The 16,336-nt window shown below is 43.5% G+C and overlaps 1 protein-coding gene across 2 annotated transcripts in view; it reads left to right on the top strand.

Moving 5' to 3' along the window:
- The window catches only part of STX17 (syntaxin 17), a 53,198-nt gene extending 38,099 nt beyond the window's left edge, over positions 1 to 15,099 (top strand). For both annotated transcript variants that reach the window (XM_024560042.3, XM_024560043.4), the window contains exons 5-8: positions 1,166 to 1,287; positions 1,371 to 1,421; positions 9,630 to 9,716; positions 10,451 to 15,099. In XM_024560042.3, the coding sequence (XP_024415810.1) occupies positions 1,166 to 1,287; positions 1,371 to 1,421; positions 9,630 to 9,716; positions 10,451 to 10,690 (500 nt within the window). In that variant the 3' untranslated portion in view covers positions 10,691 to 15,099. The remainder of the gene's footprint in view (positions 1 to 1,165; positions 1,288 to 1,370; positions 1,422 to 9,629; positions 9,717 to 10,450) is intronic.
- The last annotated feature ends 1,237 nt before the right edge of the window (positions 15,100 to 16,336 follow it).

Here is a 16,336-nt window from a genome sequence, read left to right as displayed (position 1 = left end):
ATAGGTTGAAAATATTGCTTATTTTCTTCCATCTTTAATATGAAAATGTCTACAAAAATTCACAATTTTGTTAAGTTTTTTTTAATTGCACACTGATATGACAGCTGTCACAATACAATCTTACAAAATTGTTTTGAATGAAGTAAAGACAACTAAGTGCTACTAGGGCAAGTGCATGAAGAAAACCAAACGAACTTTTTGGCCAACCCAATACTTGATATATAAGCCAGGTGCAAAGTATTGTCTTATTTTATAAATGAGGACAATAAGTCAGAAAAACAAAATACCTTCCCATGTCAAAGGGCTAGTAAATAGCCAAATCAGGATGCTTACTCAGGTCTTCCCAGCGAGGCCCATTCTCTTAACCACTGTGCTGTCTTGACTCCTTGGAACTGTTTTTACGGTTCATCATTGCATCCCCAGCATCTCAGCACACCGACGGGATGGAGTAGGCACTGCACAAATATAAGTTTAATGAGTGAACGACCGATAAGACCAATACAAGGAAATAAAGACGTGGAGGTGGAGTTTGGAGCATAAATTAATTCATATAACAGTGTTTAATGAGGAAAGCCTTGGGGGGTTGATGGCTTTTTAAAACTCAGAAAAGAGTTAGAAGCAATGGAGGTATGGGCCAGAAAAATGACTTTGAAGAGAAGTAGGGTGATAATACATTCAGAAATATACATATGGTAATAGTTGTTTGTCTGATGACAAATTTGTTACCAGAATGACTGATTTTCATTTCTGAAAACACATCACTTACCTGTTTTTAACAGCTCACTAAAATAACAACCAAAAAAAAGGTTAATGATTTAGCAAGAAAAAATGTTAAACCTGCGTATCTCTTCATGGAACATTGGCTGAACAGAATAGTTTTCTTTTGGTGCTTCTTCCACCTCTAGCTTCAGTTATTCCGATTGGGTAGATAGTATTCGGACCCATTTTTCAGATGGTTTTGGAGATTAATTAAAGAAAAAAATAGTTGTTAACATGGGAACAATCTGCCTGTGGATAGATCTAGTTTTATAGAATAATCAATTTACTCTTAGCCTGGATTCAGTTAGTAAGCATTTTACATGACAACTGTTTCATGGTGTTGATTCATCTATCACCTTTCTAAACAAAGCAAGTGCACTCTAACCATGAGGCTGTATTCATCCAGGGGCATTTCATACTCCTGAAGCTGCAGCTGAAGCTGACCCTCAGAGTATGACTCAGATATATGCATTGCCTGAGATTCCTCGAGATCAAAATGCCGCAGAATCATGGGAAACCTTAGAGGCGGTATGTTAACATTTTTGTTTTCCTTTTGGTAACTGTGAGGCATAAAAATAAGTAACTTCCTTTTTCTCTCTCTCCTTTTTAAGGACTTAATTGAACTTAGTCAACTGGTCACAGAATTTTCTCTCCTAGTGAATGTAAGTATATACCTGGTTTTGGCCCAAAGATGTTAGATTAATAGCTAAAAGGCTTTTATCAATCACTAGGCTTTTGGTTAAAAATGTAATAGAAATTACAATTTTTAAGACTGTTCCAGATCAGTTCAATAAACATTTATTAAGCACTTGTTAAATAAAAGGTTCTGTGTTAGATCCTAGGCTTCAGGGGTCTCATCAGGTATAGAAATAAATGAAGCCTACTCTCTCTGCCTTCAAGGATTTACAGTGGGTAGAGATAAGCTTGGACCCCAAAACTGAAATTTCAAGCATGACTGTTAAATGGAAAAATAAGATATGATGAAAAGAACTATAAGCTCCAAGAAGACGCGTTTAATTCCAAGGGATGGCAGCAGGGGTTGTGAGGTGGAAGCATTAAAGATAGTTTCACAAGATGAGTAGCACTTGCTTGAGTCTTGGAAATTGAGTGAAGGGTCCACAGGCAGAGTGAGTGGGTGTATTTGAAAGCAGCTGAACAAAGCCATGGAGTTCAGCACGTTTCAGGAATGACAAGTACTGCAGTGCAATCAAAGCATAAGGTTCCGTGGGCAAGCAAAGCAAGGAGAGTTCGGGTGAGACTGAGATACATAGAAGGCCATACCAAAGAATTTGAACTTCACTTTGTAGGAGCCACCTTAGATTATTGATCAGGTTAGAGTGGTGTGGTCCATCCATTCTGGCTTCAGAAAGTTCACTGTTAGCGGTGTGAATATGGCCTTGGGAGGCGGGAGCTCACAGGCAGGATGACTGGCTAGGAATCAACTGCAAGAGTTTCACCAAGAGCAATGGCAATACAGGTATAGCAGTTCCCTCTTGCCTGTGGCTTTGCTTTCTGCAATTTCGCTTTCCATGGTTTCAGGTACTGTGGTCAACCAAGATAATATTAAACGCAAAATTCCAAAAGTAATTTATAAGTTTTAAATGCACGTCATTCTGACTAGCATGATGCAATCTGGCACCCTCCTGCTCTGTCCGGCCCAAGACACGAACCATGCCTTTGTCCATAGCATCCACGCTGTATGCGCTCCCTGCCCTGAGTCACTCAACAGCTGTCTCGGTTTATCAGGTCGACAGTCGTGGTATCACAATACTTGTGTTCCAGTAACCCTTATTTTACTTAATAATGGTCTCGGAGTGCAGGAGTGGTGATGCTGGCAATTTGGACATGCCAAAGAAAAGCTGTCAGGTGTGTGTATATATAGAAAAAACAGTATCTATAGGGTTCAGTACTATCCTCAGTTTCAGGCACCCACTGGGGTCACGCGACATATTCTCCGTGGCCAAGGGAGGACTACCGTGTAAAAGGAGGGAACAGCTGAAGTATTTCCGGAGTAGAAGTTGGAAGAAGATGGAAGAGTCAAAGAGAAACATTAAGGCTTTACTCTGCGTAACCAGATAGCCAGCGGTACTATTAACACAGATTAGGAAACCTCGAGTAAATTTGGTGGAAGAGATAGAATGGACTTTCTGTTATAATTTTTCTAAATTATTTGTCATCCCCAGAATTAAGGGAAGGTTGGCTGTGTGAGTGTGAGTGAGTGTGAGTGTGAGCACATGCAGGTTAGCAGTGCTCCTGGCGAGGTCCAGCTCTTTGTTCCTGATCAAACTGTTGTTTGGGGCGCACGTTTTTCAATTACGGTTTCCCTGAATCCTGGTTTTAAATTAGAAGAGGTTCCTAGATCACACAATCTCAGAACTGGAGGCAGCCAGGACTTAAGAGGACAACTAATCTGATCTTTCTACTCTTGCCCCAGTTTCTGAAACAGATGGTCTTCTGCCTCCTTTTACACAGTTACAATGCAGGGACACTTTACGTTTCTGCCCTCCCATCTGAACTCCTCCCTGATACTGTCGCCTCTGGGAGCCCCATGCTGAGCAAGTTCTGTCTCTTCTCCACATAAAAGTGTATTAACCTTTTGCGATCAGCGTTGTCCTTCCTCATTCTACCCTACCTCGCCATATTTCTTGTCCTAAACCCTTGATTTTTCTAATGGATTCCTAGAATGTGGTTTCTAGGCTTTTCAGTACTAGTCCCTTGCTCTAGTTTTCTAGTTTGTGGATTTTTTTCTCGAAATATAATGCTTAAAATTGAATATAGTAGATTGTTTAAAGCATTTTCCTTATTTTGATGCCTCTAAGTCAGAAGAAGCAAAATGTTTGAAGTTTCTGGATTAGGTATCTGTACAATCTATTAATACATTTACATATAAAAGAGAATGATAGAAAAAGAAGATAAAAAATATGAACAGTAAAAATGACAGCAAACTCACAGTTATAAACAACCACACCTAACACCAAAATAAAAGAAAACTAAGCAAACAACTAGAACAGAAACAGAACCACAGAAATGGAGATCACATGGAGGGTTATCAATAGGGGATTGGGAGGGGGAGAGAGGGGGAAAAGGTACAGAGAATAAATAGCATAAATGACAGGTGGAAAATAGACAGGGGGAGGGTAAGAATAGTGTAGGAAATGTAGAAGCCAAAGATCTTATAAGTATGACCCATGGACATGAACTATAGGGGGGGAATGTGGGAGGGAGGGGATGGGCAGGATGGAGTGGAGTGAACGGGGCGGGGGAAATGGGACAACTGTAATAGCATAATCAATAAATATATCAAAAAAAAAGAGAATGATATAAGAATCCCAAAATATTTGTTGTTCTTAGAATCAAGATTTAGTTGTAACACACAATCTCTGATCTAATGCAGCTTATAAAATCTGTACATTATGGTTTCACAAATATATACATTTGTCAAAAGTCATCGGTACATACTCATAAAATGTGTGAGTGATAATATATGTGAATTATACTTCAATAAAGTTGATTTAAAAAACAAACTAAACATGTAAAAAGTTATCATTCAAGACACATGCATTTCCCTTCTAATGCCATAGACACATGAAAGGAAAATTAAGGGTTTGTGGCCATTTAACAGTTATATGTACTATTAGGTTATGTAAGCCATTCCTAACCGCTACTCTAGCGAAGGCTGATGCAGGAAGGGGCTGACTGTAGCCATGGCTCCATACAAATGTTCTATTTATAATCATCTGCATAAGGACAGATTGTTATTAGGCAGAAGCTCAAGGAAGAACCCCTGAGTAGTATTCCCAGGGTGGCTGACTTCTCGTGACCACATGGTCCCAGACTCACAGAAGCTCCATTTAGGCACCAAATACTTGGGAACGTAACCAGAGCGACCACATCCTCTCATTGCTGTCACACGGACGTGACGGTGTCTAGGCAAGTCACCCCTTATTTACGGAGCGCTCTCTGCGCACAGTACTGCGCTGAGCTCAATGAAGGATAGAGAAAAGTATACAACAGAACCTGCAGGGTAGTTGTGGTAGTTGCGCAACATCGTGAGTGCACTTTATGTTCTGAATTGTACACTTACCAATGGTTAAAGTTGTAAATGGTGTATGTTAATCTTACCACAATAAAAAAAGAACCTACAAAGCCATTGAGAGATCCAGGTGTGGTCCAGTAGATGTTAATAAATTAGTATTTACTAGGAATGATGCTTCATTTTTCTTCAACCTTTGTTGCTCAAAAGCCCTCTTTCCTGGAACGATGGGACCAGCCCTATATCTAGTCAGGGGGAGTTTAAAGAATGCTGGGCCAGTTGCTCAATAGCATGTCATCCTAGCTGCAGGTCCAGTTTCGTCTCTACACTTTGCCTTATTCCCTGTGGCTTTTTAAATCCAGTTTTACTCTTGATGCATAAAAACTGTGTTGTAATGGATTAGATCTGATTCCTCCATGTATTATCTGTATGACCTTCAGGATATTATTTGATGGCAGTGAGCTTTGTAAAATTGACGGGAGGGCTAAATGAGATAATGCCTATTACTTCTCATCCCCTTCCCTTCTCCTACCCCAGCCACTACTTCTGTTCCTCTCTTACTTGATTCCCTTAAGCTCCTCGCTTACAGTTTTACTTTGCTGCCAGCATTACTGTGGTTTTAGAACTACAGTTCCTGCAGTCCTTTTCCTATTGCTAAATCCACTGATGCCAATCAACATCCTCCTTCATTCATTGTCTCCCCTAGGTGAATATAATCCTGTATTCTACCTGTACATCATAGCATTGGGGTTTTCTGTGTATGTGATTGCCTATGATTCAGGATAGAGATTACATACTTTTGGGGTTCAGAACCAGGATAGCTCAGTGTTATCTGGATTGGTCAAGATCTAAGAGTAGAGCTGTCCTTGAAAGCTGGGTGAAATTTAGAGTCAGTAATGAAGAGAAATACCTAGGGTTTTGGCACTAGCTTCTTAAAGACACCTATAGTTTTTTCTTTTTTTAATGGTATTCTAAGGACTCTTTCTTTAAAAAAAAAAATCCTCACCTGAGGATACATTTACTGATTTGAGAGAGCGAGAGAGAAATACTGATATGAGAGAGAAACATTGATTGGTTGTCTCTCATTTGCACCCTGACTAGGGATCAAATCTGCAACCTAGGTATATGCCTTGACCAGGGATCGAACCCATGACCTTTTGGTGTGTAGGACAATGCTCCAACTAACTGAGCCACCCGGCCAGGGCAGAAACCCGTAGCTTTTCAAGCACATTAATAAAACCACTCAACTGTTAGCAGGACTATTCAAGGGAGAGCATTTTTACTGATGTAAATGGACTTAGGAATGGATTTGTTGAGTGTATTACTATTACTTGATATAGAGGATGCCGGGCCTGTTACTATCCAAAACAGCATTCGATGGAAAAACAATTCCTCATTAGTTTTGAAGTTTGACCTCAAGTTCGCAAATTGCATTCTTCTTGACAAATACTAACTTAAATCACGTCTTCTTCACAGCTAATTATGATTCAGTTATTTTTTTCAGGCAGGTATGGAACCTAATTCAGTGTTTCTTAAAATGAAACCCATAGACATATTCTTAGTCTTTTGAGTGTTTTTTTCCTTTAAAAAGGGAAAAGGCTATGATTATGCAAGTTTAAGAAACACTCCAGTGACCATCGTAAGTGATTTAATTCACTATTAAAGGGAAGCTGAGAACAGATGTGAACCGCGGAAGTATATAATGTCAGGAAGAGAGTTTGGAGATTGCCAAATGTGGGCAGTGCAGGAAGACGACAACAAAATCAGCCAATCAGAAGTACAAGTGGGGCGGTAGGGGGTAGAGGCGAGGAGGCTCCTGAGCCCCCACTACGGCTGGGGGCTTGGTTTCCTGTCCGCACATAAGACTGCATTTGTGTGGTTTGTACCCAACACGAAGAGCCAAGGACACAGCAGACAAGTGGTGACCAGATCTGGCTCTGAATGGAGTCTGGGTGGTCCTTCTGTGGACACATGATTCACAACTCCGGCACCAGCCGCCTAACTCAAATTGTTGTCATGAGTCCTCCTCACTCCAGAAGCAGAATTTGAAGAAATGGGCAAAGTTTGGGATGCAAACGAAGCAAAATAGGAGAAGAAGAAGGCACAACCGCGAGGTGACTCAATCCCCGGTGCGGGGCTGGTCTGCCTCGGCCTCGTTCCCACGCCCTATCTGAGCGCCCGTATCTGAGCGCCCGTATCTGAGCGTGCCTCCCCACATCAGTGAGCGAGCGCTTGCAGGCTCCTTAAGGCCTGGTGATTGTAGCGGCGCGTGCATCACCGTTCACACATTCGGGAATCTCAGGCTGTGTTTTGTCTTGTGGTTCTTTCTCCAGTTTTTCCAAAGCATTTTTGTGTAAAGATATTTAAATGGAATTTTTACTATATAAGAAAAATCATAGAGCTTCGGTATCCAACCCTGTGGAAGGAGCATGAAAGGATACTTCCCCGAGGCCTTGAGACACACTTTGGGGCTGGGCGACCGCAGCAGTCCTGGTAGGCTCCACCACCTTGATGGGGTTCTTCTGGGGCTGAGACCAAGGAGGCCATCGGCTGTTTTCCCTGTCCCCCTCAATTCATCCAGATATGAAGGTTGACAATAGCATTTTACGCCTGTGACTCCTGTAGCACAGACTTTGAAGCCAGGATGGAAAGGGTTGGGGATGTCCCAAACAGAAACAAGGATCGGGTGTCAGAAATGCAGACAAGTGCTGGCACTTTCGCTTCTGTGGGTTGGGGAGGGGAAGAAAAGCTAACATTAAAGACGTTTTATTGTCTGAGGAAAATAAAAACCGAATGAATGAATGCTAGGAGAGAGCCAATGTTTTTGTGCCCTGGAATTTTCAAGCATCACGGGAAAAAGTTTCATATACTTTTTGATGGAAAAGAAAGATGGGAGTTCAGTTTTCTTGGGAAGATCAGGGTGACTTTCTCTGTTTTCCCCTCGTACTCTATAGATTCTACCTCATTTATCCTCAGTTCAGCGCTGTGAGGCGGAATTCCCATTGTCCTCACCTGAGAAATGAGAGCCGACACCTGGAGATCAGGAGTCATCTGTCCACAGAAACACAGTGATGATTGTAGGATTTGAACACGGGACAACTGACCCAAGTTTGTGCCATTAATCCTGTCACGTACATACACTAGTGGTTTTTGAAGTGTGAGAATCATGGACTCACCATGCAGCATCCGCATCGCCTGGGAACTCATTAGAAATGCAAAATCTCAGCCCTGGCTGGGTAGCTCAGTGGGTTAGAGCATCATCCTGACATGCCGAGGTGGTGGGTTCCATTCCGGGCAGGGCATATACAAGAATCAACCAATGAATACATAATAAGTGGAACAACAAGTTGATGTTTCTCTTTCTCTAAAATGTCAATAAATTTTGTAAATGCAAATTCCCAGGCCTCAACCCAAGCCTACTAAGTCAAATTCTGGGGGTGGGACCCAGCAATATGTTTTGAGAAGTTGCTCAGGTGATTCTGGTGCACACTCAGGTGTGAGAACCACTGTTGTATTTGACTGAGATGTTAGAAGGGAGCCTGCGAAAGGACTGTTTTAGGGATCGTGTTAGGAATTTTAAGGTGGTGGTGGAGAATATGAGGCTGAAGGGATCCCACGAAAGGTCTGACAGTGAACAGGTACATACTTGTCATATGAAAAAGGAAGGAATGTCAATAATGCTGATGAGAAGCAACGGGGGGGGATTAGTTGTGTTGGTGTTTCGTGTTCTCAGATGAAGTGATTAGAATTAGAAAAGTGTTGTATCTGCTTCCATCTAAGCAAAGAAGTCAGTTACATAAGGCAGTGAAATACTTCAGGATTAAAGCTGAATTATTCACTATCATTGTAGAAGTTGGCATTTAGCTGGGGTCAAAAAGGGATTCTCCTTTTCTGTGACTTAAAAAGACTAAATAGTCTGTATATTGATGTATGGTGGTCAGCATGGGTTTGGACCTTTGTCAGAACTCATGCTGTACCCTTAAAATGGGTGCATGTGTGTAAGTGAAATCGATTTAAAGGTGGGAGTGTGTTCTCGTGGCGGGTGATGAGTCCTGTCCCCGGCGGTGTTATGCGCAGAGGCCCAGTAACCGCTTGTCAGAAACGGAACGGGGCTCCACGCGCGGAGGGAAAACCACACTCCACACACGAACATTCCTGCCGCCCAGAGGGTCCGTGAGTCACAGTCTCGGTTGTGTCAGAACAAGTTTTTAATATGTCTGATCAGAAACATTTGAACTCGGCGTGATTTTAAAATGTATTAAATCGTACAAATGTAGAACACAGTACAGTAAATTCATTCTCCTGACGGCATGTGAGGAATATTGACAAAGATTTCACGGCAGATCAAACCATGTTGTTTTCTTATTTCTAAAACATAATAATTTGTATTTATCCGATCAAGGGTGTTTCACTCCCAAGTCAAATTTGCCTGCCTGTTTTAAACTGAATTTTCGAAGCGATAAGTTAGGGAGGGGTTTTTTGGGGTTTTTTTCCCCATCAAACCCAACATGATATGTAAATGCTTATTTGAATTTCTTTTCTCCTGGAAAACAGATTCATGTGGAGAATGTTTGTGTGTTTGAATGAATTTTAGTGCAAGATGCTTTTTTTCTGTAGAGGTGCCACCCTTCTATTACCTAATAATTAAGTCACCCTCTTTTTTTCATACAAGTGAATTTGTCCTTTCAACATGGTTTATCAGATGCTATTAATGAACGGCCATTGAGAAGGCAGGGCTGCAGTACACAGGGCCCTGATTACAGGAATTAAAATAGTGTGTATTGGCTCTCCACTGCGCCCCAGCAGGACCGCTCCCCCATAATTCCTTTGCATCTAGTCTCAGCAGGAGAAGATTGACAGCATTGAGGACCATGTCAACACTGCCGCTGTGAATGTTGAAGAGGGAACCAAAAACCTGGGGAAGGTAAGACTCTGCTCCTGCTGGCAAATCAATGTTCCTCTGGCTCCCAGGAATTTGTAGTATTAACCCAATTGATCCGCTCTCTTTAATCTTAAGGGAACCAGCAATTAAGGAAATAAGGAAGAAATGACACATAGGTAGTGCAAGAAATCAATGGCTCTAGTAATATTCTACTCCCAGATTCATTCTGTTAGGGGAGAAATTTTTTCAAAGGGAGAATAAACTGCAGCCCCACTAACAAGGCATTTAGTGCTAGAAGGGAGTATCTACAGAGGTTCAGGGGGAGGAGAGGATCCAGTAGGGGCGAGAATCTAAGGACGTAACAGCGTGTGTAGAGGGGGACCCTCTTTTTTCCATAGACTATTGCTTTTAACCCCAGGTACAGAGCATGGAATAATCTGTGTGCAGCATAAAAGCTTTGGGGGCATCGGTGACTGCTGAAACTGTTTAAATAAACCAGCTAGGTAGTTAGTAGTTTGATTTTTTTCCCCCCCCCCAAGCAAAATCAGTTTGTAGCAGTCCACTCTTTGTAGCTCACTGCTCGAAATTCTGTGATCTGGAGCAATGGTGGTTGTACCTGTGGAACACGTTCTCAGCCCCTCCCCCGTGCACTGTCTAAGGTTAATTATGTACCAAGAGTTGAAGAGGCATTGCCAGGAGTAATGAGAGGAAAATGCACATCACCACAGGCAGATATTCTCAACTCAATTTCTAAATTGAATTTTTTTTTTTTAAAGGCTGCAAAATACAAGCTGGCAGCTCTGCCTGTGGCAGGTGCACTCATCGGAGGAGTGGTGGGGGGTCCGATTGGCCTCCTTGCAGGCTTCAAAGTGGCGGGAATTGCAGCTGCACTTGGTGGCGGAGTGTTGGGCTTCACAGGTGGAAAATTGATACAAAGAAGGAAACAGAAAATGATGGAGAAGCTCACTTCCAGCTGTCCAAATCTTCCCAGCCAAACTGACAAAAAGTGCAGTTAAAGACCAAACTTCAGACTTACTGGCGCCAACATGTCTACCCCGATGGGCCTTTGCTGCTGTGGGACACTCGGCTTTGGAACCTGGTTGTGTCAAGATAGTGGCTGTGGATGCTCCAGCGGTGGTGACCTGTGATACATGGCTCTGTTTTTTTTGTTTGCTGGGATGTTAATGGAGTGGACGGGCCTGGGCTGAGGGTGGATAACCCTTATCAGGTAAAGTTTAAAGACTGCTAGGGAGCAGATTTTCTCCCTGGAAATGTGAAAACCAAACCCATAACTTTGATGAGGACAAGCGATGCATGGACACGTTGGGTCATGGAAGAACAGTTTCTTCCATAGCCCCGATTTGGAGACCCTACAGCTAAGCATATTATAAATATGCTTTTTATCTCCCAAATGTAGAATGGGAGCTGATGAGCCTTTCTTATCAAATGAAGAAATCCAGACCTAGCGAGGGGTGTGGGCGAAGTGCGAGGTGGAGGCCATGTGGTGAACCCTGTCACAGCTTGGTCCAACTATAGTTCCTGCTGAAGGAAACTAATAGTAAAGAAAATGCAATGCAAGGCCCAACTTCTCTATCCAATATCTTCATTTGTGACCCTGGCTCCTTCTCTGAACTCTGCCCTCCGCCTCTCTTTGAAGACAGATCCTCAAGTGTAGGAAGCGGTGGCATTAAGCCAGTCACTCAGCCGGCTCTGTCGGCTTGTCTCCACCTGAAAGACCTAGTGCCGTCTGCCCTCCTCCCCTTATACTTTTCAAAGTTCTTTCACTTGTGGGTGAATTCGACCCATGTATAATGAGGGCTTTTCTCATAACATGCCTTTTTTTATTGTTTCTCATCCTTTCCTATAATTTCTAGGTAAGAGAGGGAGGGAGGGAGAGAGAAAGAGAGATCTCCAAATATCCAACATTGTTAGAGTTTGAGCTAAAAAATAGGCAGGCGAGAAATATGCCAGATCATTTCTTGGGGCATCTCCCAAGTTCAAGGGGCTGATGTACCTGCCACACAGGGAGTCTCTGACCCCAGCGAAGCTAAGTGCTGGCCTTCTACCTCACCTCTCTCCCCGCCATCCTTTCCCCCAGGCTTTGCTCTCTCCTATGCCTTCCTTCACTTTTCCCAGCTGCCATTTCTTCCTAAGGATGGCATTCACATTTGCCTTTTCTCACATTCAGGGCAACAATGGACAGAGCCTGAGGCCAACACTCAGCCCCTGCCGGTGGATCTGTGGTGCTAATCCCGACACTAGACATTGAGCGCACTCACGGCCCAGCCCAACCCAACATCTGTATCAAATGGCAAAAAGGTTTTAAATTTAGAGAGAATTTTAGATTACAGGCAGCCTCATCCTATGCTCCAAACCCCGAGATAGGAAAGAACCACCTTTTGCCTTACTCCACTCACCTGCGAGGGCCGTGGAGCGGGAGCCCGCACCACAGACGCTCGGAGCTCTCCCTGCTCCGGCGCCAGTCGTCAGGCAGTCAGACGCTTTATCATTTCTCTCCAGCTGAGCTTACTCTTCATTACTGTTATTGATTGCTACCTTGTATTTCCGTTTCTAACCCAAAGAGACCGTTCTCCTTCATACTTTTTGACTCCCACCAGTCCTTGTCGTTAAATGCTGTATTTTGCCGTGCATAACACACTCACGTTCTGTGTGGATTATACGCGAGATTATCGTACCCATTATTGCACCCATGGTGTGCAATCATTACACCCATGTATAACGCGCATCCTTATTTTTCCCTCAAAAGTTTGGGCAAAAAAGTGCGCATTATGCACAGCAAAATACGGTAACTAGAAAATTTCCAGTACTGTATTGCTGCCTGCTGACGTGTGTCTTTTATATAAGACCAAGAAGGAAGTGCTTTGAATGAGTGTCAGACTCTGATCCAGTAGTTGGTATTGATTGATACCTGTAAGGTCAGGACAATTACTTTTGAACTCTACCTTTTTTTATTTTCTGGTCCTTGCTTGTTCCTTTCACACAGGGTGTTCAAACCAGAGTGAGGGTCAGAATCACGTGGGGTGCGTATTTAAAACAAGATTCCCAAACTTCAGTCCCACAGGTGATTCTAATAATGGTCAACCTGGCGCAGCTGGCTAAAGTTATAAATTTAAATTATAGTTACATCAAGATACAGCTGCAGCAGTGAATTCTGTAATTTCCAGTTTTCTGCCCTTCAGCATTGCCCAGTCCGCATCACTGCACATTATTCTCACTCTGCCAGCCCCGAATTGTGTATGCTTTTCAGCCCACGGTCCTTACACAGCTAGGGACTCATTACGCTGTCAGGCTGGCTGGACGTCAGGACCTGAAGCAGAGAGGAGGCTGGGACTGAAGTTCGTTTTTACCGAGTGTGAGACACCACGGTACGTGCCCATAAAGGCCTGGGAGGGTTACTGCTCACCAGGGTTGGGATGTTACTGCAGCAGCCTTCAAGACTGGGCAAGTTACAATCCTTTTACAAAGTTTTATTTAAAATTATTTTGAAATTGTATCTACTTTTCCCATAGTAGAGCCTAATAGCCAACTTTTGGTAGAAATGTCTAGTAGAGTTTAATCGACCATGAATGATACATACACCTATAAACTATGGTGTTACAAGTACATGTTAGTCCCTATGATGCAGAAACTGATTGGAAAGTTGAATTCAATGCCCAACAGTATCAGATCAAACTCATCTTCTCTGTTATCCAGGTCTTATTTTTACTCCAACAAGTTAAAACATAAGGAACACTTTGCTTAAGTTCTTCGAATTCATAGAGGCTTATTTGGATAAAGGCAGCGCTCCTAAAGGCGTTTTTGATACAATAATCTGATCATTTCTCTGTAGAGCAGAGACTGAAACTTTTTGATTGTAGCCCACAGTAAAAAATGCACTTACATCAAAACTCAGCATCTGTGTAGCGGCACAATTCTTGCCATTATGTGCAGTGCTGGTGCTTTTGCTGCTTCAGTTTCTACAATATGCTTGTCGCAACCTATTCAAGTGATTTCATAATCTGGCAGTCGGTTGAGACCCTTAGTTTGGGGGGGGGGAACCCCACCACTCTTACAGGGGAACTGATAGTCATCGAATATCTTCTGTTTGCCAGGCCCTTCACTAGGCATTTTACAGGTAGGGAAACTGAGTCTCAGAGAAATTAAATAATTTGCAGAGGCTTGTTCGACTACCAATGGGTGAAGCTAGGATGTTAACTAGGTCTATTGAACTACAGAACCTATTCGTCTCTTCCACTGCTACTTCCGTATGTAAAATTGAAGTGGGCCCTTTGCTCCGCTTCACCCAAACACCCATATATCCTGTAAGTCAGGATTACTTAGAAGTTTACACGTGCCATTCATTTGCACTTTGAAACTTTTTTTCCTCAAAGCAGCCTCAGACCATTCAACACTGGCCAACGCTGAAGGATGTGGTGCCGAGTTTGGTCCTTAGACTATAAAATTAAAAGTGTTTCCAGCCCACCCACACATCCTACAGATTTCCTTAGGTTCGTGGGCTATAGCCATCACTTAAGCCATGACTTTTATATCTAATTAAAAATTACATTTATTAAGACAAATCTACCCGAACTTACAGAATCGAATGATCATTATGCTTTGAAATGGTGCTCTTAGGGAGCCGTGCTGTCGCCGTGTGATGCTAGTGTTAGAACGCTTTGGAAATTTTCTTGTAGAATTGCCTCCAAAGACATTGTGCAAATCACTTTTAAAAGGCTATGTCAGTGTTTTCTGGTCCCAGACTATGCTCCCTGGTCCTTAGGACCTCTCCTCTCTCCCTCCCTCAGTTTTGCTCCTCTTCTGCTGGCTTAGCTCTCCTACCCACCTCTGTTGCAGCCACTGACCCAAGGGGGCTAGGGGGTGGGTTGTGCTGGCCGGAATTGCTGGGGCAAGAGCTTTTAGACTACAGTGAGGCTGAGTGCCGGAGGGGGGACCACTGCGCGTCCAAACCCTCCTCTGGGGTCAGTCTGCCTGCCTGTAAGCGCTGTGAGCAGTTTGCACGCGAGTCAGACCTGAGTACTGGCTATAGCAATCAAAAGCTGAGGAAACCTGAAAAACATGTATAATGTGCAGCATTTTTCTCCAATGAAGGTACAGAAACCAAACCACGGCATTCTTTTTAAAGCGGAGAGGTCTTTCCCCTTTGCCCTTCATTGCTGCCATGTGAAATCTTTGAGAGGGAGGATGAAGAAAAGCCCAGGGGAAGGTTCTCCTGTGAAATGGAGCGTTTTCTTCTCTATAATAAAGTACGATGTGACTGTGGCCCTCGGGTGCTTACGAATGTCAGACAGCGTTCGAACGTCGTTGGAGGCCAGATGGAAGGCGGGGTGTTTCCCTGCTAGCCTGCGCCGATGTAAACGGCTCAGGCTGTCTGTGCTTTCATTAAAACCTTATTTGGTTTCTAACAGGTGGTTCTCACTGTTTATATTCATTAACTTGACATCATTTTACAGGGAGACTTCTTGGGTATCGCACACAATGGGGAATGACCCCCATGTCACTACCTTACATCACTGGCCTCAGGGAACTTGTGTCCACCACCGTGTGTGCCCACAGAGGCCTGGGGGCAAGAAGTGCATCTGTGCAACATTAAAGTAAATGGAAAGGAAAGTGTAACAGATGTCAAAGGCAAATGCTTTGCCGGGTTGAAGTTGGTTAGCACAAAAGCTAGAATTAGACCCACAGTCTGAGAAAAACACATCGTCAGTGTGAGTTGACTGAGTTTTTGCGGCGCCCTGTCTGTCAGCTTGCCTGCGGAGGCTGGTGCCCTTCAGACCAGTGTTGACGTTCCAGATTGGGCAGTGGCTGCTGCAATGAGAGAGAGGATTGGATGGGGACCCGGAGATCAGAGTTCGGGTTTTGGCTTTGTCTCCTATAGTAAGCTTTTTCTCGGGGGTGGCGGTCTTCTCCCATTCTGGCCAGGGATTCCCCAGCCACAGATTTTAGTGGGCACCTGCCTCCCACTGGGTCCTGTCAATTCTACTCTGAATGTTAGTTGCCATCACACTAGTAAAAAGACTCTTACCTTGGGCCCCTCCCCATCGTCCCCGGCTTTAAGCCATTCCTCACGTCACTGCCACAAGAATGAGAACCAGGTCTGACTCTCAATTTGCTCCTGAAACTTTTTCAGTGACTTCCACTGAATGTCCCACAAAGTCCAAGTCCCTTAGGCTGGCATTCGCAGCCTTCCATATTCTGGCCCCAGCTTTGTTCTCTGCAGACTCGCTACTCCTCATCTGGTGATGCCACTGAAAACCAGACATTCCATGGGAATGATGTTAAGGTGGTAAAAGTATGATTCTCTGTGGTAAAGGTACAGACTGGTAACATGCTATGTTTACATTTCTCCAGACTAAAATAATTTTTGTAATAGGACATTTGACAAAAGAAAGCCAGCCAAGATTTGTTTAAGCTCTTGAACAAGACTGAAAGTTATTTACTAAGGAAGAGAAACCTCCCCCCGCCACACACCCGGCAAAGAAATTACATCCAATTTCTGAACGTCCAGAACAACGTCAGTCTTGTCATCTGTGCATCTGACAGCAAAGCATGGACTTTTCTGCAGCAGCATAGATGCCCCGGCCTTGAATGGGCCATTGCCCAGCCCCTGTGAGAAACTAGACTAAGACGCATTAGACAGAAAC

This window comes from Desmodus rotundus, chromosome 1 (genome assembly GCF_022682495.2).
Source record: "Desmodus rotundus isolate HL8 chromosome 1, HLdesRot8A.1, whole genome shotgun sequence".
NCBI classification, from domain to species: Eukaryota; Metazoa; Chordata; class Mammalia; order Chiroptera; family Phyllostomidae; genus Desmodus; species Desmodus rotundus.
Note: the sequence above shows the minus strand (reverse complement) of the source record. Positions and strands in the feature narration are given on the sequence as shown.